The 23,537-nt window shown below is 45.5% G+C and overlaps 2 protein-coding genes across 2 annotated transcripts; one reads left to right on the top strand and one right to left on the bottom strand.

The window, feature by feature from the left end:
* Window positions 1-59: 59 nt before the first annotated feature.
* Window positions 60-23,519, bottom strand: CSUI_006666 (heat repeat-containing protein). Its single transcript, XM_068066820.1, has 13 exons — window positions 22,606-23,519; window positions 18,079-21,827; window positions 14,516-17,430; window positions 11,439-13,688; window positions 9,035-9,279; window positions 8,257-8,499; window positions 7,072-7,419; window positions 6,230-6,351; window positions 5,542-5,877; window positions 4,424-4,865; window positions 3,065-3,458; window positions 1,858-2,393; window positions 60-1,239 (listed from the first exon to the last, which is right to left on the bottom strand). Exons 1-13 carry the CDS (start codon window positions 22,918-22,920, stop codon window positions 385-387), a joined length of 12,750 nt encoding a protein of 4,249 aa, XP_067921203.1. The 5' UTR covers window positions 22,921-23,519; the 3' UTR covers window positions 60-384.
* Window positions 1,209-14,887, top strand: CSUI_006667 (uncharacterized protein; the record flags this gene model as incomplete). The annotated part of the gene is made up of 5 exons (XM_068066821.1): window positions 1,209-1,216; window positions 4,559-4,724; window positions 8,682-8,754; window positions 13,230-13,322; window positions 14,736-14,887. 5 exons carry the CDS (start codon window positions 1,209-1,211, stop codon window positions 14,885-14,887), a joined length of 492 nt encoding a protein of 163 aa, XP_067921204.1.
* Window positions 23,520-23,537: the final 18 nt, after the last annotated feature.

Raw genomic sequence — 23,537 nt, 5'->3', positions numbered from 1 at the left:
CACCTGCACACGAGCACAGCCCTAACAAGCCGCCGCGAAGGATTGTTGCTATGTGCAGTCCCACCAGTCATCTCCGCCCGTCGTATGATGGTGAAATGCGGGGGCATGGGAGAAAACAAAATGGTTCTTCCTGCTTTTCAGAGTTTCTGAGGATCTTCGCATGCAAATAGACATATACTTATCAATAAGCAACCTCGAAACAGTACACTCATACAGATTTTCATACCTTCTCAAGCTGGCGTACATATGCAGACGCGCATATAATACAGATCAGTTGCCAATAAATCAGGCCCTACCGAAGGAGACTTTAAAACTCTTCTGTGAGAAGGAGGTAACACATATAAACCATGAGACCAGCAACGCGGTTTTATTTTTCACTTTGTCTCATACGCTTCTTTCCTTTTCTTCTTCTTTATCGATAACCGACTTCAACTTATCTCGTAACCGTTTCTTCATCATTTCAATACGAGCATCTTCTTTCCTCTCCTCATCATCTTCGCCTTCCTGTCTCCCTCGTTGGCCATGATGGTCGCTCTTCTTCCACTCATCTCCCTGGTTCTCTCCTCCGCCTTTCTTAGCTATAACTAAGTGTAAGAAAAGTTTCCATATGGATGGATACATAACAAGAGATTGATTGAGATTTCTATCTCTACAATGAGTTTCAAGATAGGAACGAAGAACAGAGAAGTCCTCATCATCTCCATTAGCCGGTGCTCCTCCGTCTTTCTCCTCATCTCTCAAATACTTCTCTAACCAAAGTCTCTCTCTACGTGAGAATTTCTGTTCTTCATAAAGTTTAACATCCATGTAATAGAATTGCTTGATGCTGTCGTACGCAACAAGCTGATCCGCGGTCACCTCTTTCGCTTCCCTCTTAAACTCTCTAGCTTGTTCTTCCTTTCCCTTGTGCTCCACCTCGTTCTTCTTGGCCTCTGAAGTATTGTTTGCAAGTGTCGCGATGTCACCGTTAGCCTTGACGGCAGAAGAAGAAAGAATCACGTTCTTTCCTGAGCGGGAGAGACACTCGAGAAAGAGATTCCCTTCTTCCAAGAGGACAGTGTAATGACAGCAAAAGGCATCAAGGACTTCACCGGCTCCTAATATGAGGCGAATGTATTTTCGCTGTTCAATATTCTTGGCTATGAAAGTTAAAAGAGGTCTCCAACAGAACGCTGCTGATTCCACGGCAAGGAAGGGAAGACGGAGGGATGCTAAGGTCAAAAGGGTTTGACGAAGTAGCTGAAGGAGCAAAGGAAAAGAAAACAGAGAAGAGATCGCAGAGACTCCGTGGCAGTCCAAGCAAACCAAGTATGAAGAAGCCGCATATACATATACGTATATATGTAGGTGTAGTACACAAGTAGTTCACATATCAGCCTCCGCTACCCCAGTCACACACACACACACGGAACACAAATGTATACACGTCGACATGCATGTGCATATGTATAGGTATCTACCATGAAGACCAGACCAGCGAGAACTTCCAGAGAGCACGCGCCCAGAAGACCGGCTCCAAGCGTGATAGGAGTGAAGAGGGAGGGAGAGTGTTTTCAAGACATCTCTCACCTACTGGTGTATATACACATACTCAAGTTTATCTCTCTGCCAGTGGTGGCACCACCGCATCTGATGACATATACACACGACAGAAATTGCTATGCATACAGAAAGACGCTAAGGGTGTGTTTCTTATTTATCTGAAAGAAAACGTATATACATGTATACATACACAGGGAGACAGTTACAAGACTTGAATGAGCGGACGATGTCTTACGAGACGCAAAGGGGAAGTGAAAGAAACTTCCCTAGAAAGAGTCTCTCTGTATTCTCTAATTCTTTTCTCATCATGCTTACTCCCATGAAGCCAACCTTCAACTGCACAGAAACCGATGGATACCCCTGTAATCTCTCCAGAAATTCGTGTAAACCTTTATGACCGTGTGTGTCAGTATCCTTCCTCTTGTTCTTCCTCCCATCTACGACGTGTGCCTTGTCTTCTCCACGAGGATTCGTAAGAGCGTTAGAGGTTGACTCATCTGCTGGTCGTTGCCTCCCATCTTCAACTTCTCCTTGTTCTCTGTTTCTTTCAAGTCCTGAAAGCTTCTCCTTTTCTTGAAGTGATCGATCTGGCGTCTCGGGGGCAGCCTCGTTCTTTTCAGTCGTCGTATCTCTGCATGCGCCATTTGTAGGTGAAGGAAGTAGTGCTGGCTTGAACTGAGAGGCAGGGATATCCCATGCCGGCACAAGGCCAGGAAAAGACGAGAGGGTTACAGGGAGAGGAAAGAAGGAGAGAAGTGAAGAATGGTCCTCACTATTGTTTTCCTTCACCCTTTTTGCATGCTCTGAGACCTGGCGACGAAATTCCTTCGATTCTTCTTCTACACCGTAAGCTGAGATATGACAAGAGAGAGGTTAAAAAGAGATAGATTTCACATGCTGAAGAGAGACCATTCACCTATCATTCTGGGAGCTGTCAGTTGTGGTAGTTGTGAGTTGTAACGTAGTGGGACTCACAGTTATCTATACTGGGCCCCATGTATTCATCAACTATGGGTGTACAGACATACAGCATCACTAGCACCCTTGCGACAAATCAGAGTTATCAGGTATGTACACATACCTATCGTTTGTCTTGAAAGGATTTCTTTTCCGTGACAGGTAGGACAGGAAAACAGGATCTTCTTTTCTCACATGCAGTATCGTACGAAGCAAGACACCGACGACACTTCGGTAAGTATATCATAGATACACGTAGATATGCAGACCAAAAGCACCTCTATCTACCTATCCGTCCTGAGCATCGAGGTGTATCCGCTTGAGCTACATCCACCACAGACAGAAGACGCTTCTACGACTACCGAGAACACACTCAACGGGAACCCTCTGCCTGGAGTCACCCTCGCCCCCTACAATACGCGCCGCTTCCACTGCAAATAAGGTATAGATAGATAGATAGATGACCATCTCGGTATATATGTATGTACTGTGACTGCAGAGCGGAGAACGTCTGTATACCCGACGCTGTTATTTTGAGATCGAGAGAGACAGCACTTTCTCTTACCACTAAGTTCCTTGAAGCAAGGCAACTTTGATCCGCCTCCCCCCCAGGAGATTTCATCCTTCTTCCTCGTTCCTGTTGGCATTCGTCCTGTCCGATGAGAGATATCTAAGAAAATCAAAATATAAAGAGTCTTCAAGCATGCAAGAAGCGTCGATTCATCCTTCGATGCAACTGTCCACGTCTTTCGTTGATAGGTAGTGTGCGCACCATCCTCACCCTCATCATGACTTTCTCTTACAAGGTCACCTCGACCATCCTGACTGTTGTTTTGATTCAAGGCAGTCACATTCTTTCCTTCAGATCCTTCCTCCTTCTGAGTTTTGTCTTCTTCTTTCTTTTCATTTCCCCCTTCCTCTCCTTCTTTTCGCGATTGAGGATCAAGACGACGGAGAATCTTATTTGAAAAAAAAACAGAGACAAGAGACAGATACCAATACTTGATGAGTCCTTCAGAGAAAGTAGTGCCAAGACGACAATGGACATAGCGAAGCCAAGCGACGTTTTTCGTTACTTACTAGGAAGAGAGAGAGACGTGAAAGAGAGCGAGCGGGGTGCGCGAGAAATAGGCAAGGCAAGTTTACAGGTAGGAGAGAACGACTGGGGTCGAGAGAGAGAGAAATTCTACCCTGTATCTAAATAGCATTCTCCTATGTGGCTGAGAGACAATTATAAAGAGGTGAATAGAGCTAGAAATGACTACATGTATATATGAGTATGTAGAGAGATATCAATGATTGAATGGGCGTACACGTGCAGGCAGACTTAGAATCGACAAGTGTGGTATATAACCATATGTAAATGTATGTACGAAAGGCAGGAGAGCAGCAGATAGTGACAGGTATCTTTGAAAGCACAAGACAGAAGATATGAGCCTCTACAAGCATACTCCAGCAAGAATACCCGGAGGGGAGAGGACAGCCACGCTATTCATCGATACAAAGCACATCTCCCATGTTAAACATTAGTACGTTCACAATCAATAGACGGGACAACCACTGGTATCTGTGCAAGGCAATGAGGACGTCCACGATATACGGGTAAATCACTTCAACCTCTTCTGCTTGAATCATTCTTATCTTTTTCCGGCTCGAGATATGTAGGCAGATGCACAGGTATATGCAGCACACGCAAGCTACATCCACCATACACAAGTACATCTACCTATTCACCTCTCTTTCTCTCTCTCTCTGTCTCTCTCTCTATATACATATATATGTGACCCTTTACCTGAAGATTGTATGATATAACTATCAAGTATACGTCCGGTTCGAATACGTCTGTTTTATCGTGTAGCTGTTGACTCTATAGACCCCGCTAGAGACGTCTCTCGAGGTTTTAGGGTTACGTCTCGAGTGTTACCTCAAGAGTCAAGTCCACAAATTTCTCCATGGGCTGTCTCTCCACCCATGGCAGAGGAACAGTTTCGAGGTAGGAAGAAAGATGAGAGACTAGATAGGCTTGATCGTTCAGAGTCTTAGCTCGTGCTGTCTTTAGGAACCCCACTGATATAGCTTTCTCACTCCTTTCGGCAAGAACCGCTTCCACTGCTTTTTCTTCTTCTATCTTGTCCTCTCCTTTTTCTCCGTCTCGCGCTTTCGTTAGCGAAGACGAAGAAGAGAGAAGAAAAGAGAAGGAAGGAGCTGCGCGGGCTTCAAAGAGGGTAAGAAGAAGAGAAGTGAGATCTAAGAGAGAACAAGCTATAAGAGATATACCAGGGAATGCAGATGTCATGGAAAGCGTTGTCGTCATCTTCTGGTGGAGGTCACACAGGCCTTCTGCTTCCTCTAGACTTATACGCTCTCTGTCAAGAAAAGACACGTTGGAGGGATTAACATCATAGGGAACCCAAGAACCCCATGAATCACTAGATATATGATATCATACTACAGTATGTATGGTCAAAGATATACGAGTATACTTACACACACACGCAAGAACGGTATCTGCACTGGGCAATTGCACACACGGTATTGGACCCCCTTGTACATTCGTGCATACAAAAGCTCCGGATATAGCTATCTGTCTATCTGTCCTTACCCCCTCTTGGAGCAAAACACATGGGAGACCTTGGTGCAATGGTATACATCCTGCTGTTGCTGGCTACACACGCATACAGCCTTCACACTGTAAGACGACGAACGACGCTAGTCGAGAGATATGTAGAGATACACATAGGAACACCGTACACAGAATACACGTGGACGTTTTATACGTATAAGACACTCCCTCCACTGTAGGAGAGACAAACACTATGCAGGGCGGACACAACAAACCCCTCTCAATCCGTTCAACCGGTGCCCTATCACTCTATTACAGTATACGAGATACGGAAGAACGACAAAGCCAAAGTCAGCACATACGTCCATATGCACGCATGGATGCCCGCATAGATGTATACGATGTAGGAGGTACCCATTCACATCAGTGACAGTATACAAACACATAACACAGCATCCCACGAAGTTCCTCATGTTTACCTTGATGGATCATGACGTCTTCCTCCCATGTCATACCAGACAGGCCATAACAATCGGCAGACTGCCTGTACAGCTGAAGCAGCATCGACACGATCCTCTCGCCAAGGACTCTCCAACAATTGTTGAATATCCTTGAGGATAAGACAGAGAAAACGCTGAACAGCTACACAGTCGGAAGATGCGGAGATCTCACTCCACACCTGCCCCCATATACCACGACATGAAGACGTTGATGTCGATGACTCTGTCGAGACTTCAGTCGAATTCGAGAGAACGAAAGCTCTGGCAGCGATTTGTCCGCGTGTTGAAGTTCCCATGAGACGGTCAGAAAAACGTCTGAGTGAAGAGAAAGGAAACAGAAGTAGACGGAGACGGAAAAAGAAAGATGAAAGCATGAAGAGACAAGGAGAGGAGGGAGGGGGACGACTGTCTTAGGGTGAGATCTCTATATCATACATGAAACAGTTTCTCATCCTCACTTGCAGTCAACCGAGCACAACAATATAAAATTGCGCGCCCTCAGATAAACCTGTGAACATGGAATCTACAAGAAAAGGAAGCATATGTACAAATATATCTATATATATACACGAAGAGAAGGAGAGAGAGATTTGAAGCTCTTTCCATTCACACATGAGAAGCGCCGATCCGTGTAAAAGAATCCCCCGTGTGTCTTTTATGAACCTACTTGCAAACTTCAAGTAAAGCTCTGCCTGTGCCAGTGCGGACTTCTTTCCTCTTTGATGCATCACCACCTTCTGCGTCGGCCAGTTCATTTCCTAGAGGCTTAAGTAGTTGAGCTTCAATGAGCTAGAGAGACATCAAACACAAGGAACAATTTCAAGAGAAAGACAATCCAACCATCACAATGGTGATACGTACATCTATACACATTGTATCTGTCTATGTTGCCAGACCGCGGTACATGCTAAGGGGTAACCCGCTGTTCTTAGGTAGTATGAACTAGTATAAAGGTAGGCTGAGAACGACCAGTCAACAGAGACCATCCATTTCATTATACAGACCGTATGGAACTTAGATTCAGGACAGAACTTGCCACCCTGCGGTCTCGCGTCTATTAGCCGACACATTCGCAAAAGCTGTGCCTAGGCATCAGCCTCCTGTTGGTGAAACATACATTGAGCGCTGTTGACCCTAGTTTCTCTTTCGATACAGCCGAGTTGATGGATTCTCTCCCGATACAACCCAGTAGGCCATTGGCCTCTGTGCAACTGCGGCGCTAAAGGAACAAGGATGGAAGACAGAATACGAATAAGCGCGTAATCCTCTTAGCCGCGGAAAGTCTTGTCGTCTTTATATTTGAAGGGACCGAGGACTGCATGGTTATATAGCGACCTACAACACTCCGATTAGATGTGAAAGACGAAGGAGCTCTTTCTCCTTCTCATTCTTCCCTAGCCAATGCCATGGATGTGACTACTTGTATAGAAGCAAGTCTGTTCACGTAAAGACAAAATTTCCCCACTACTTGTGTCACTGAATAGATCAATGCCCCTCTTTCCCATATACCTTTGATAATTCCTGATCATTCACAAAGCGACCAATGCAAGCAAGCGCCGTAGCTCCAGCACGGGGGACAGCCGGAGATGGGTCCATGAGAGCTTTCGCCAGACCTCTGATAAGTCTCTTAGCGTCTTGGGATGAGACAACGAAGTCTTCTTGTCCTCCGTCTCCTCCTCCCTCTCGGCTTATATTAGAAGAAAGGACCACATTGGTACTACTACCACAATGCTCTGTGATCACCCATGTGATCAACATACACACACTACAGCGACTCGATGATCCTACGCCACTTCGAAGCTTTTGAAGCAGTACCGGTACTAGCATGGAGAAAATCGAGGGAGTTATATAACGAACCTGAAAGAAACAGCAAGAAACCCCACAGAGGAGGGAGCGCAAGAGATAAAGGACCAGTGTGACAGCGTGAAAGGGTGAGATGGGCTATTACACGCTCGAGTTTGTCCGTATGTGCATCGGGTGTCTTGAGTGAGGAAATACACATGCACTGTATTCAAAGACAGGAAGGCAAATGAAGGTCTACGGACATACACGAGACGAAGCGGATCTGTCTGGAAAAAAGCCACTTACCACTTACGCACAAACGTCCCTGTGCAAGCAGTGCACACATGTATCTGCATACGTGTTGATCTCCATACAGTGATCACGCCACCCTGTGCATGGGAAGAAAGGCAAGGCTCAGTGTTAAATATCCTGATAGATGAAGAACTAGATACTTTGGTGAACTTCCAGAGCTTTGAAAGGACCCCACAAATAAACTCGTCGACTAGTGTCGACCTCCTCCCATTCCCATCGCTACAAACTCCCCACGTGTCGTGACAAACCTTGCTCTTTCGTCTTTTCCCTGATAACTAATGAAATCGAACCTCTACTCTACACGACCCCGACAAGTTGTTCATTCTGTATACTCTCTGCATTTTCCTGTCTTCTTTCCTTCTCTACCGTCCTGCCGTAACAACCGTCGAAAACGGCGCCTCGCCAAACAGACCGATCTGTACACACATGCAAGGCCCCCCCCCTCCGGCGTTTTCCCCATCGTCTTTGGTATCGATGTACGTATGCCGAGTTGCAGCAATATTTGAACTACTTAATGTAGGGCTCCTTCTTCTTCTTAGTTCACCCTAGGAAGTCTGCACCTCCGTACAGAGAGTTTAGTACCGCGACTGAGTTACTTACCACAGACTTAAGAAGATTGGCAATGGGACCGTTGAGGCTGTAATTCACACGCAGTTGCTCGAAGGTACTTGATGAGATTCCTAGCATCTTTTCTGCGTGGAACTGATAATGCGATAGAGCTCGAGGTTCGTAGGCCGCGATAGCATCGATCAAAAAAGGAATCAGAAGAGGTAAAGAGGGTCCCACAGAGCGACCGCATGCACTCAACGAATCTTTTAGGGCATCCAGGAGAAAGAGACGAAGCTAAAGGAAAGAAAGAAAGAAGACAGAGAGACCGCATGCACTACCTCAGTGAAAACCGCTAGGGGGCAGTGACGAAATAGGAGGAGGAGGAGCTTTGAAGGATTGGTCGAGAGTTCTGGTACGATGTAATGAAAGACACGGCCATTCTCTCATCACCTGTCTCTTCTTTCTCGCTCTTTCAGTTCAGCGTATTCGGTGTAGTCAACATTGTACCTATTATACTGCATCTACTAGAAGACAGGAAGTGTACGTCATGTACGTCTACGCATATGTGTCAGTCGGTCATACACAGAGCTCTCCGTTTTTCTCAATGCTCAAAGCCTGTCCATTTCTTTTTCCTTCTACTGGTATTAATGTCTCCTCTACGTCCTCACACTACCGCTGCGGGCTTCTGCATGAAGGCAAGAATGTGACACACACCTATACGCATGTATGTACATCGAGCCATACAGATAATAGACATACACGCGTACGTATACAGAGATATACGTACAGCTGAAATTAAGGGGGTGCAGTCGGGTTCACCTCGTCATACCTCTTTGTTGTTGCTATTGATATCGCAGAGATGCTGAAGAAGCGGAATGACTTTTTCAATGGCCTCCTGGGCATTCTTTTCACCTTGGAACTTAGGCGTACATACACCAACGGTCATCATCTTAACTGAACGTGAAAGAGGCCCCGCTGCAACTCGGACTTCTTCACAAAGATCATCCATACATCGTACGGTGCTCCTCCATGTCTCTTCAATCACATCACGGACATCGTTCCATTGCCGTCCCCCTGAGATGGGACGAAAGAAAAACAGACATAGAAAGAAAGTAACCTTTTGTGCTCTACCGCGGTGCACGAGATGCGGACTGAGCATAACTTACTTCGCTGCGGGCCTATAAAGAAGAAGAATGCATGCATGGACGCACTACAGAGGGACTCCAGGCATCCGGGTCATCACGGCAAGTCACCTGTCCATACAGTCCAAGTCACACTGCCCACATACCCAGTGGAGCTACTACTGTGGGTGTTACCGTTCATACTGTCCGCCTTATTCTTCTCACTTGGATGTTAACACCACGATCCGTAAGATTACTGGGACTGCAGATGCTTTGTCACATCATTCTCATGACTACGGGATAGTATCTATTGAACTTACAACTATGATAACTATGCCCACAGTAAGAAAAACAGACGTCTCTCTTTGGCCGCTTGTTGTTCATGCGACGATTGTTTCCCTTCTAGAGAACAACCGTGGACCGCCGCTGTGTTGTGAAACTGCTTGCAAAAACGGAAGAAGTCTATTTGGCTAGCTAGCTAGCTAGCTAACCACCTATCTCTCTCCGTCTATCCACAGGTGCTTCTCTACCTTCTTTTCGACCTTTCTGAACAGGGCCAGCTGGTCATCACTAGATGCTTATGTACATCTCCGTTTCTTAGGTGTACATGTATCTCTATGTGTTCAGAAATATATACGGCGACCTACAGACAGCCAGCAGACATATACCAGCTATCAATTTCGCTTGGAACCTCTTTTTCTGTAGCCAACTGTGTACGCAAGGATTTGAATGTGAGAATGGCTGCAACCAGAGGGATAGAACAGACTTAAAGGTAGGCGGCTCGCTAGCAACGTTGGACATGGCAGCCTAGCTATAGAGACCGAAGGGTGCCCAGGTGGCCATGCGTGATCATCAAATCAGAGATAGCTATGCACCGGCCTGTCTATACCCCCTAGCTACGCGTCATCCCATTTATTCGTAGTTACCTAAGAATCATCCTACCCTTTCATAGCTAACTATGCGTCATCCGATCTAATTATAGCTAGACCCCCATCTCATCGCGGCTAGCTATGCATCATCCTATCTAATCGCAGCTATATATCGATCATCCTATCGCAGCTACCTAGGTATCAGCTTATCTACTCACAGCTAGCTACACAGAATCCTGTCCAGTCGTGACCAGTTATGCATCTTCCGCTTCCAACCATAGCTAGCTCTACATCATGCTCACCAACCGCAGCTAATTATGCATCTACCGTGTTTATTCAGAGCTAGCTACGCACCATCTTATCAATTCATAGCTAGCCTCGCATCATCCTATCCCCGACCAACTCATAGCTACCGTCGGGTCATCCTGTCACTTCATAGCTCCCAACGCGTCACCCTGTCTTATAGCTAGCTATGCACCATTCTTTCTGTTGCCATCTAGCTATGCACCACCTACCTACTCGTAGCTACCTCAGCATCGTATCGTCGCCCCAAGTATCTACCCACCCGCATAGCTGACGCGTCGTCTTCCTGTGTAGCTAGTTAGCTGGACACCGGCTTCCAAGAGAAATTCTCCCTGGTAAATAGCTAGCTACCACCACGTACAGATCCACAGTCGCATTCTTCCACTCACATCTCCACACATACTTTTATGTGTGTCTGCATATGAATTTACTCATCTATGCACATATAGCTAGCCAGCTATCTATCTGCTTCTGCGTAACTGGCTAGCTATCGGTCCACCAGCGTCAACACCACATCACACCCCATACGCGTCTCTCCACCCACACCCGCGATTCTTTTTCTTTCTTCCTTGTACAAAGCACAACGAAAACATGCTGCTCTTATACTCAGCGATGACGTACTCAAAACACTGCCCACAGAAGGACGCCCGCCACGCCGATTTTCAGAATGTGGAAATGGAGGCGCCACATACACTACATATATAGAGAGAGACTCGTATTTCTACTAGGCTCGCCCAATAGTGAGAGATGGGTATCTGCGATCAAGCGCCGAACATTTCCTGCGTACTCAGTACAGCTACCTCCTTATGTCCAGCTCTATTTCACGCAAGTGTCCAAGAAAAACAAGCCTTCCTGCAAAGACGTGTCTCAGCACTGCTTCCTCTGTATACCTCCCTTGTCCGTCTTGTAACCCACTCTCCCTCAACCCTGCCTTCCTTACATTTGAATAGCAGGGATCCTCCTTTACAGGCCGCTTCTCTTCTAAGAGGCTCTGCACCCTGAAGACTTAGCAGAAAGCTCTTTGCCAACCCCAACCAAACCTCGTTCTTTTCTTCTTTTTTCATTGCGTACTCTCCCTCTCTTTCTTGGTCTCCTGCCTCTCCACAATCCTTCTCCTCTTGCAAAACCGTTCTGCTCTCTTCTGATTGGCGTTGGGGTAGAAGCTTTGTGGAGCTCTTCTCTTGCGACCACTTTTCTGATCTGTCAGTTAACGACTTCTGTAGAAGGTCAGCTAAGGAGGAGAACCCGAAGACCGACTGGCAAGTCAAGAGAGCAACGTCGCGTAAACCTGCATTTCGATGGTGTAGATACACCGCAAGAGCGTACTTGACATTTCTCGTAGCACGATTTGTTTCAGAACATGCAAGTTCTAATAAGATTCTCCCTGCCTCCGCCGTCCAAATTTCTCTCGCGTGGCCTGGCATCCAATAGTATCCCGTCTTATGTCTGTCGCTCGTCTTATCTTTCAGTCCTGCATCTCTCCAGGTATCTCCCTCTCCTTTCTCTTCTTGTTGTCTTTCTTCACTTAGCTGTCCTGTTATATGTTTCGCTAAGGAGGTACCATCTTGATCTTCTAGTTCTTCTTCGTCATCTTGCTCAGAATCGTCACCCGCCGCACAAGGATCTTCCCCGCAGAAACTAACATCCACGCCTTCTGCGTCGTCTTCTTTTTCATCCACGTATTTCTCAAGGGCTGTTAGATCGTAGAGCATATTGCTTGACAAGGTTGTCCCTCCACTTTTCGAAGAAAATGAAGAAGAGGAAGAGCACTTCGTTGTGATGCCTTTGAGGAGATCAAGCGATTCAATGAAAATCCGATGATGAAGAAAAAGAGCTTGTTCTCCGTGAGGTTGATCTAAGAGTACATACACGAGCGGAGGATTGTTGAGTTCTCGGGCTACTGTAAGTAACTGACGCAGAAGTCTGACACGAGCTACAGCTGCCTCGTTATCCAGATTCAAACCATACAACCGACTTCTTCCTTTATCGTCATCTTCTTCTTTCTTCTTATTCTCACCCCCGGAAGAAGAAGACTGGGGAGCTTTGAACCCTTGCATCTGAAGATGCTGAGCTTGGAAATCTCGACCTTGGACAGTCATAGCCTGTAGTAAAGAACGTAAAAGTTCACTAAACAAAGGGTATTCTTCTTCTTTTTCAGCTACCATGTCTCCTTTGTTTCGTTCGGTAGACCTATCACTCTTCTCATGATCCATAGTCTTGGTTTCTTCCTTTGAAAGCGGAGGATTCTCCGGCAACTCTTCCCCTACCATTTCTTCTTTTCCTGTGAGTCCTTCTTCTTGTTCTTCCTCTGCTTCCATTGCCAGTTCTTTTCCAGTGGTATCTTCTCCTTGATGTTCTCGTTGCTTTCTTCTTTTTCTTCTTTCACTATCATACGCCGCTTTTCTCTTCGAGAAAAGATCCGACGACAGAGCTGCTCCGGCAACCCGGCACAGGCCTCTCCATCCACACGCACCCGCTAACACATCAGGATGAGAGACCATACGCAGAAAAACTCTCTGTATAAGGCATAACACCGTAGAATCCATTGAAGGATGTACAGGAACATGCAACAAAAGGCTACAGAGGCATATACCCGCTGTTGCAGAGACTTGAGTGACTAGCTGTTTATCCGAAGCAAGGACACCCTTCAATTCGATCTCTGAACATCGATCTGACAGCTTAAGAATGAGATTCAAAGACTTCTCCTTCTTTCCGTCTTTCTTGTCACTAGATGGAGAAGAGGGAGAAGACGAAGAAGAAGCAGAAGCATCACCCCCACTAGGGTCTTCTTGGCGAGGTTCCTCGGCTGTTGATGAAGAAGAAGGTTTGTTCTCAGAAGCGGAAGAGGGTTTATTCTCATTGAGAGCAAGGGAAGCTATCTGGGATAGAATCTCCTTGCCATCTTGAGGTGAAGTCTCAGCAAAGAACTTGGAGATTGCTAAGCTTAAGCCACATCTTAAGAGACTTGATCGATGCTTGCATTCAGACAGTAACAGCGAAAAGCAACGTACAAACAGAGGAGAGAAAGAAGAAGTAGTAGTAGAAGACGAGAGGGAAGTACCATCTTCTCCTGAGATGTCAATGGATAACTTCTTCTTCTGAGTGAAGCATCGACTTGAATATGCTCCTATAGATGCGATGCAAAGCCATACAGTGTTACAGATCGCTACGGAGCTTCGTTGAGAAGAATCTGCAAGAGAAAGACATAGGTCGAACACACAAAGCAGAAAACACACTCCTTGAGCCCAAACTTATATACGTATGTATATATATATATATATGCACATATACACGTATATACATACACATATGTGCTGTCCGGTCTAACGCAGGCCGGAGAGATAGGTAGCCCAATAGAGTCTTTGAGAAGAGAGAGCTTCTCTTCTGGCCTTCGCCCAGATGGAGAGATGTACTGTAAAGAGAGACATAGATATGTACACCTACTTAGCGGATCTGAAATTTCCTCCCTGGTGAAGGGATACAAGAGACGTAACAACCTCCGACGTCCTACTCAAGCTTCTCCTTCATGATTTCAAGAGGGGTGATAACAACTAGCATTGAGGGAGAAGAAGACTGCAAGTAGAAAGGTCACCGTCGACAGAGGGGAGAGACGACGAACAAGAAAAGATATGGTAGAAAAGAAGAAAAAAAAGGAGAATGAAGGATTCCGACCAACGGTTGAAGTCTGAAAGCACGCGAACTACCAGGTTCCTTTCTATCTCAATTATATGCAGTCGCGCAAACCAGCACAATGAGGTACTGACTATATATCTATGAATATATATATGTATACACGGGAATGCACGTATCTGCATATCTATTCCTCGGATGTCTCTGCGAACTCAAGCAGTCACGGTATACAGCTACAAGCCGAAGATGAAAACAACCGCAATAGTTTAGTTGTTCTCCCTCCAAATGAGTTTAACGACAAAGAGTTCTTCGAGGATCTAGAGGGAGAAAAGAGATCTTTCCACTGAGAGAAAAAGAAGAAGGGAAGAACGACTGGTCATGTCTTACTTGTGAGAGGTTTGAGATCGCCTCCAGCTTCATCCACTGCTATAGCTAAAGCTTGTTGGAGAACAAACTCAAGCATATCCACTAAAACCCATAGTCCTTCTTCCTCTTCTCTTCCGTTCTTCTTTTCCTTTCTCTCGTTTTCACCTTGCTTTCCAACCTCTTCCATAATCATCTCCTTTTTGTTCTCCGCCTGCTCCTCGTCTCCTTTTGTGCTGTCTAGTCCAGTTCCTTCCTTCATCTCTTTCTCTTCTTTCTTCTTCCCCTTTTCCTCCCTCTCCTTGTCCGTCTCGATTTTTCTTCTCAAGACTAAAACCAAGACATTCAACTGAGAGATCTGAGTATCGCAAATTCCAACGAGAGCTCGAAGACTAGCATTAAGAAGCTCAGGTGTCCAGTGAAGAACCTCTGTTTCTTTCATGTTTTTCAAAGAAGAGAACCCTTTGCTGTTGTCTTTCTCAAAGAAAGCATGAAGTGAGAAGTTCTTCTTCTTCTCTTCTTTCTCTTTCTGATGACCCCGAAGACTTGTATGCGAAAACCAGCAGTATCTCGCGCCCCAGAAGAAAACATGCTCAAGGACCATCTCTACACATCGTAGAGTGATCTCTTCTCTTTCTATCCTTTCGCAGTTCGCGGAAAAATCTTCTCTTTTTCTTTCCACCATTCTTTCTCCCTCTTCCTCTTCTTCTCCACAGCACGCACCCGAAAAAGACGTCTTCTTGTCTGCGTCTTTCTTTTGATCGAGAGACTTCTTATTGAGCGAGCATCTTTCTGTCTCGCTTGTCTTCTTCTTCGGAGAGGTACAGGGAATGGAGCAGGAGCTTGACTGACTAGGCGACGTCCGCTCAGCAGGGGTGCAGAAGACTGTAGCCGAGAGAAGATGTGCTATAGCTAGAAGACTTCCAACCAAATGCCTCGCGTCAACATGAGAGGTGACAGGTATAGAGAAATCTTCTTTTCTCTTCATATGGTTAGATGGTAGTCTCCCCTCAACAAGATATTCACTATTCTTCTGTTCTTCGGTTCTTCCGCCTCTATAGAGAGGATGATTCCGTCTTCCTAGGAGAACTTTCTCGAGAGAGGGAAAACTATCTTCATCTTGTTCGATATCATCATCAAAGTAGACATCTTGTCTACCCCCTGCCCTCAAGGAAGAATCATGAAGCGAATGACTATCTATTCGTTTCTGTATGTCTTTCTGCACATCATTGCTCTGTTTCCAAGAAGGAAGACGACTCCTATCATTCTTATCTATTAAATCCGAACTAAAGACATTGAGGTACTTATAAAAGTGCCTAAGAACCTTCACCAAATAAAAAGAAGATGGAGTGCCGAGTCTACAATTATCTTCTTTCGCTTCCATCGTCAAATGTAGACAGTGCATTCTTTGCTGTTCGCCTTGTGTCTTATGTATGAATCCTACTATCTGAGCTATAAGTTGAGAAGCCATCTCTCGTATTTCTTCTCTCTCTCTTCCCATCGTACTCCCTCCTCTTTGACTACCTTCTCCTTCACTTGTTGAGCCAGGAGTAAGATCAGCAAAGAGAAGGCTTGATTCAATTTTCTCCATACAAAGCCCCAAGAAGATCAACAGAGCACTTGGGCATGAAGGTAAAAATTGCCTTTCTCGACACGACGATGGTAGTGAGCTGAGAGACAATACCTTATCCTTTTCCTTGTCATCAGGGTTCTCTCTCAGATCACTTTCCGACGAATCTTTACACAACTTTGCATTTGTGAAAGAAGTAGTAGAGCAAGAGAAAGACTCTTTGCATGATACTCCCCTCCTGTTTTCCTCTCTTGCGTCTTTCCTATGAGATAAGATGGACATCCGTGTGAGGTACCTGACTATACACCTTGCTGAAAGACAGAAAACCGCGTAGCCCGTGTCTAGCTCATTCTCAGATGAAGGGCGATGACTATCCTTTGATTTCCCTAGTAAGGAGGATGAAGGAGAAATCCATAAAAGGGGATATAACATCATAAGAAAAAGTGACAGTTCTCCTGTAAAGACAGAGAAAAACTGTGAAGCTTCTATACGTTCTTCTTCTTCTCCTTCCGGTTTCTTGGAGTTCGTCGAAGGAGATATTGCATCGGTGCTTTTCTTCGATAGATCCGACACCACTCGACTAGAAACTTCCCTGTTTTCCTCTCTGCTACAGGTGGCACCTTTCGGACTCCATTGTTGTTCTTTCCCCACTTCTTGATTCATATACCGCATGCGTTTTATCTTTGAAGGGTGATTAGCAGCTTCATCAACATGGACGTCTCCATTCTCTTCTTCTGGAGTTCTCACGAGAAAAGCTTGTCTCTCTTGCTCAGTACTCGCACAGGGAGAAGGAGAAGACGGAGAAGATCTTCCTGTTCTTCCTTTCCCTATCCTACGCCGCCAACTGCTACTCGTTTTTATTGACAAAGGCCACACTACGACAACACGGCGGAGAAGAATAAGAAGATACTTGCAGAACGGAAGAAGAAGACGAAGAGAAGGAGGGGGTGGTGTACAAGAAGAGAGAAGAAGAGGAGAAGTAGTCATATCACACTGTGAATAGAAAGATACAAGAAGAGAGAAGGCCGACCGACACTTCGAGATCCAAGAGATCCATAGTGGATGTGAAAGAGGGAGACAAGGACCAGGAGCACGGAGAATGCAGGAAAGAAAACTCGATGAAACGCCTTCTTTGCTATCTTTTTCCGAAGCTATACACCCGGCCGGGATGTGCGAAGAAGACGAAGAAGAAGAACGGTTATTGGTGGCAGGAATCGATGAGAACCATTCAAGAGGGAAGAGACGGAGAAAAGAGAAGAGAAGAAAAGAGGAGAAAGAAGGAAGTCGATCAGGAAACTGAGAAAGCGAAGCATTGGATAAGTCCGACGTCGTCGTCTCGATACTCCGAGAAAAGTACAGTGGAAAGAATCTGCAGAGAAAACAAGAGAGATAAGAGCGATAAGATGCAAAGAGGACATGATAAGATAGGAATAGACAATAAGAAACAGGACAGTCTTTACCAAGTATACATGGGTGATCGGATGAGGGGCCGCGCAGTACGATGTGTGGCAGAGACAGCACACAATGGTGATACGATAAGAGAGAATCGATTCAGCTAAAAAAAAGGAAAGACAGAGATAATAGAGCTCGCCTGGGGAATGATCTCTCGAGGTAGTAGAGCAACATGCCCCTGGTGACCAACCATCAGAAGTAAAGCGATAAGGAAGCTTTCTAGGCAGAGACATGCGAACTGCTGCCCTAGAGAACAGAGGACGTCTCTTAGAAATTTTAGTGTTTGGTCTCAGATATACTCGGAGACAAGACTGAAGAAGGCCAGTGTTGCTTCACGACATACGCCTACGGTCTAGACAGATAGACAGATAGGCATGTAGGCGTGTCTTTATACACGTAAGTATGTGTGTACACTGGGGAGTTCGAGCGGAGAGATCACATAGGCTAGAGCAACCTCACACCCGGACCCAAGTAGTCACGAAGGAGATGAGTGAGAAGAACAGTAAGAAACAAGATTCTCTACGAATACGAAGAAAGGGAAGAAGAACAAGAAGAGGAAGCTTACCGGTAAGCAGGATGATAAGGAGAGAAGACTCTTGTAGACCACCGAATGATTTCTTGTTCAATGACATGAAAGACGCGATTCCCAATATTATGTAGACTTTGTTCTCTTCGTCTCCCACCTCCATGCATTTCTTCAAGAGAGCCTTCACAAGAATACTTGTCATCATCTCTCTCTCTTTCAGTCTCTAAAGCGTTTCCACGGCTTTCCTTAGTGGCCGATGATAGTCCTCTGCCTGTTGGTGTTTCTTCTTTCCTTCGAGTAAAGAAGAGGACTTTTTTCTCAGAGAAATCCGAGGGCATCTTCCTGTTTCGATCTTGAAGAAACTCAACGACGTTGTCAAGAAGACATAGGACGAACGATTCAAGCCAAGTATCTGCCTTGTAATCACGTCTATCTTTATTCATGGAGGCGTACGCATTCTCACTAAGTCTCTTAGAAAGTATGATGGAGTTGCTATGAGATGAAGAAGTGCTACCTTCACCTTGGTCGTCTCCTTTTGTTGTCGAAAGAACGTGAGGTGTTGTTCCACGCTGGTGACTATCTTCATCTGTCTGTTTCCTATTATGATCTTTCTCTCTTCTTTCTTCGTTAGGAGAAGCAGTAGGCAAGCTTTCTTCATTGCTAAAAGATGATAGCTGCTGTGTTGTCTTCTGTCTCTCTTCTTCCTTGTCTTGTCTACTTAGTTGATGTTCTTCTTCCTTCGGTGCTCCTTCTCGTTTTCTACCTGCAGGAGAGAAGCTTCTTTGACTATTCCTTGTCCATCTCTTTTCTTCTTCTTCTTCCTCGCTTTCTCTTCTTCTCCCTATCCAGTCGCTACATCCCCCTAGGGTTTGCAAGAGACTTGGAATGAGAGAAGGAAGAGAAGCTGTCTCAGCGTGTCGACCCTTGAGTGCAGAATAAGAAGACGCGCGTTGATCTCCTCTCCCCCAGAAGGTATCATCAATACAACAGGACTTGAGAAGTTCAAAGCAGAGAATCGATAAGTGTAGAAATCCTTCTTGTATAAATACAAACGGTGAAGGGCCTATGTAAGAAGGAGATTCTTCCGTGAAGAAACACGCCTCTATATCTTTGGTCATACGAAGGAAATCTCTCTTCTCGATCGTTCTGTCTCTCAAGAAGGCCTTTGCCTTCTCTGACGCGTCGTGACCCTCTCTCCCAGGAGAAGAAGACTGCTGATTTGGGGATACCGAAGAGAACGGAGTTGATGAAGAAGAAGAAGATGGGAGGGCGGCAGGGCATACTCGTGCGAAAGTGGCGAGAATTTCAAGAGTCAGGAGAAGTAGATCTGAGTTCGTCTGACGTGCTAGAGATTCTTCTATAGCTATCTGTCCAGATGTTTTCCCATCTCCTTCTCTTCTTCTAGCATATCCATAGAGACTTGTTCTATCATCAGCATCTTCATGACTCCTTCTTTCCGTGTTCAACTGAATGTTGTTGAAGTTCTCTACCTCTCTTTCATGTTTCTTGAAGATATCTTTCAGGTAGGAGTAAAGTAAAGAGAGAAGAGATTGTAAAACAATACTAGCCCTCACCTCACACTCTCGCGTTAGAGGCACTTTTCTCCGATCGTCGTTTCTCAAGAGTCCCTCTTCCACGTCACGAGAACATGTTGTCTGAAGGATCCGTGAGTATGAATCCCCCCGATATCTGTTATCCTTAAGAGAAGAAGAAGAAAGGTTCCTTATGGTGGTAATCTGAAGATCATCTTCATTTTTTTTTTCAACATTCTGACTCTCTTCCCCTGCGTCTGCATGCCCCCTTCCTTCTATCGGAAGATCTCTCTTTTCTTCCTGGTTCTCAATGTTATCCTTCTTCCCTTCTAGTAGATCTTCATTGTTTGATTTCTTTTCACTTGGTGAAGGAGAAGAGATCAGTCCTGTCTTTGTATGCGCCGAGGAAGTCTCTTTTGAATGATCTTTCTTCTCCTCCTTCGAAGCCTCAGGAAGAAACCATCTCTGCTGCTGCATGCACCATAGAAGAAGTTGAAGAGCTCGAATCTTAACCTCAGGCCTACACGTAGTAGTAATAGTAGAAGAAGAAAAGTTTTCCTCCGATCTTCTGTTACCATCTTGGCCGCTCGTACTACTGCGTGGAGATTGTTCGCCTCTCTCTTTGTCTTCGGGAGTGTGAGGGACTTTTCTAAGGAGGAGTTTTTTCCGAAGGAGAGGAAAGTTCGGATGTAGAACTTCAAGTGTGACAGATAAAACGTTCTCCCAGTATCGAAGACTTGCGACCTCCCGCGTAGATGAGAGCTCCTGCAGGATCTTCATATGAAGCCGCGGAGAAGGAAAGGTCCGCGGATACCTCCGATAAGGAGAATCAAACAATAAGAAACCCGGGGGATTCGAAGAGGAGAATGAAGATAAGGACGAAGATGATGACGATGATGAAGAGGTAGAGATGAGATCAAAGAGAAAGTAAAGAAGATAAGGATCAGACATATCAACAAGAACACGAAGCTGAGCAACAGCTGTAGATGCCGGTGAAGAGATATCTTCATGGGGATGCGATGTCGCAACTAAGAGAGGTACATACATTAGAGGAGGTACATAACACGAGTCCTCGGTCTTCTCCACTTGGCCTTCTTCACAAGGGCTGAGATTCACGGAGGAATCAGAAGACGAAGCAGGAGGAGGAGACGAAAGAGAAGAAGAAGAGTCTTTGATATGAGAATTTGTCGTGCTACTACCTTCTTGACCAAGCGTCGCAGTAGTAGTCGTGGGTGAAGGCTTCAATAGATCTGTCTTGTTTGAATCAAGACCTCTCTCATCAGGGTGTGGGTGCTGAGAGAGGCGCGTTTCGCTTCCTTCTTGTCTTCTCCCCCCAGGAGAAGAGACTGATGAAGCCTCGGGTAGATATGAAGAAGTAGATGATCTGAGAGAAGAACCATCGGAGACTCCTGTAATGGGGGTAAATTTCGTGATTTTTGTAAGCAAAGAAATCAGATTAGATTGAAAAGAGAGAATTTCCTGACGTGAGAACTTCATGCGTTGCTTCCAAAGACGCCCTACCTCATCAGGTATGCCAGGGAGATTCAGAACTTCCTCCTCTTTGCCTCGCTGGAGCTGCTGTTGCCCTGAGGTCGAAGAAGAAGAAGCGGCAGATGAAGACTGTGAGGGAGAAGTCCCTAGTCCAGGTGGTAGAAGGAGAAATTCAATACATGCTTGAACGAAGCTCTGAACAACATATGAAGTCATCGTACACGGGAGAGATCTCGACTGAGATCCACATAGATCTTCTCCCCGTGCTTCAAAAGAAGAGGTAGATCCAGTGATACCCTTCTTCTGTAGGTGTTCGAGATGATGCGGAGCATTATCAATGGAGAGAATGGAGGAGAATCGACGAAGAAAATCTTTTGTACCAAGACCCTCTTTCCCACCTGTCCTTCTTTGACATTGTGTTAAATGAGAGATGGCCTCAGGTGTACATACACACTGACAGAAAAGAAGGAAAGCAGCTGGGTAAGAGATTGGATAGAAGACATGAAAGGAATTCAAAAGAGTCTCAGCAACTTCAAGGCGTTCAGTGAGAGTAGAACGAGTTACTGCAAGAGGAAGAAACAGCAGAAGAATATTCCGTACTAGAGAAACATTCTTGGATTTCTCTCCGTCGACAGTAGATGAAGAAGATGAGGAGAGGTTAAGACTCTCGGCTTCTATCCACACTTGGACTAAAGAAGTAAAGGGCAGACGCATAGAAGATGTCCCCCGTAAACGCTGAAGACAGTGGTTCAAGATTTCAACAATCTGAAAAGAAAAAAGCAAACAAACGCACAAGAAAGGAAGAGAAAGAAAAGAAAGGAAGCGAACGCCCCCTTTCCTCAGATGAGAAAAAAACACTCAAGAGAGACAAAAAACGAGAGCGGCGAAGGATGGAGAAACAAAAGTGACGGTTCTAATAAATAGAGATAGACAGATACCGGAGAAAAGCAAAGAAGAAAAGAGGGTGAGAGAGAGAGGAGACGCCCCCATATGGAACCGCCTCTCACCAACCTTTCTTGAGAGGACACGGCGACACAAGTACACACAAGAAAGTTAGTAAGAGGGTGTGACGAATATACGTCTAATGAAGTGTCTATACACCACATCTACCATCCTATCTATCTTGATCATGTGCTTCCCGAATTTTGATGGTTCTCATCAGTGCATCGTTTTTGAGTATTTGACCATGCGTATGTCATCCGTGTATCATCCCTCCGAAAAAAACTAAGAGCTTTGTCGCTCTGGCTTCTGTCGCTTTCTTCTTCCTCGTGTGGATCCTCTATCTGCGACAACTTGCTGATATCACACAGGATGAATGGAGAAGTGGAGAAAAAGATACATGTACGTATCCTTGAAAGTAAGTACACACATCTGTATACGCACTGATGTACGTCCTCCAGGGTGCCGTAGGGATGATTCCTACGAAGGAAGTTCATAGGGTATTATCATTCTCAAGAGGGAGATTCACCTACGAACATTCTTAAAAAGAAAAAAAACTATGTATGCATCATGCTTATGATGAAAGAAAAGAAGAGATGCGTACCTTAGGTATGAGGGGAGGAGGACACTGAAGAAACTCTCTGAACGCGACAGGTAGAAGCTTGTCAAGAACGACAGGTAACCGATCATCGTTACAGAGAGTTAGCCGAAGAAGTGTGTCTTCAAATTCCTTCTTCTTTTTCTCTAACAAGAGTACTGTTGAAGCAGAGGAGGCTGCTGGAACGGCGGCAGCCGGATTGCCAGGTGTAGCCGAGCGAAGAGCTTCAGTTGTATTATTCTGACTCGCACGAGGACCGTCATGACTACCCGCACCACCTCCACCACGCTGACCACCCGAATTATCAGGAGGGCTGCTCATGCTGTGCGGGAAAGAAGAAGAGACAAAGACGGACAGAGAGATCTAGGAAGGAAAGGAGTGAGCGAGTGAGTAAACGGGTGAAAAGATACCTGGCAGTCACATCAAGAAGAAATAAAAGTACGAGGGAAACGAAGGATGGAATGCAGACAGAACGACGAAGCCTTTTTCGACATAAGGAGGGCAGGACAAAAGGATAACAGTCGAGAAAGGTGCTTAGAGGAAGAAGGGATGCTTGGCGAGAAAGAACAGAAGAGACAGAAAAGAAGTGGTTGAGCCTAGACAAGACATGTAAAAGACAACCGTTAGAAAGGGGAAGGAGGGCGTTGCGGAGAAGCGAACGTGAGAAATAGAAGAACCCGAAAAGCGTCATGAAAAGAGGAAAAAAAGCGACCGTGCAAAAAGCCAAAAGAGCTCCTTTACTCATGGTATAAGAGAAGCAAACCAGCATTAGTGACGTATGACTCGACGGCTGTATGTACACCAGCTGTAGGAAGAGTAGAAAGTAGTACTTTGTACTCAACGACCCACGAGGAAAGGCAGAAGAACTCAAGATGACGTCCGGGTGTCATCCAAAACAAGAGCTCATCGAGAGATAGAACTGAAACAGCGGAAGAAGT

This window comes from Cystoisospora suis (genome assembly GCF_002600585.1).
Source record: "Cystoisospora suis strain Wien I chromosome Unknown contig_3404, whole genome shotgun sequence".
NCBI lineage: Eukaryota > Apicomplexa > Conoidasida > Eucoccidiorida > Sarcocystidae > Cystoisospora > Cystoisospora suis.
Note: the sequence above shows the minus strand (reverse complement) of the source record. Positions and strands in the feature narration are given on the sequence as shown.

What these genes read in the sequence shown, in the direction of transcription:
- CSUI_006666 (XM_068066820.1), bottom strand. Translation starts at nt 22,920, where the DNA reads ATGAGCAGCCCTCCTGATAATTCGGGTGGTCAGCGTGGTGGAGGTGGT. An exon ending in CTCCTCCCCTCATACCTAAG is followed by an intron (nt 21,828 to 22,605) that starts GTACGCATCTCT and finishes TTTTCTTTTCAG; the next exon opens with ATTGTTGAAATCTTGAACCA. An exon ending in CCAATCTTCTTAAGTCTGTG is followed by an intron (nt 7,420 to 8,256) that starts GTAAGTAACTCA and finishes TGTTTCTTTCAG; the next exon opens with GTTCGTTATATAACTCCCTC.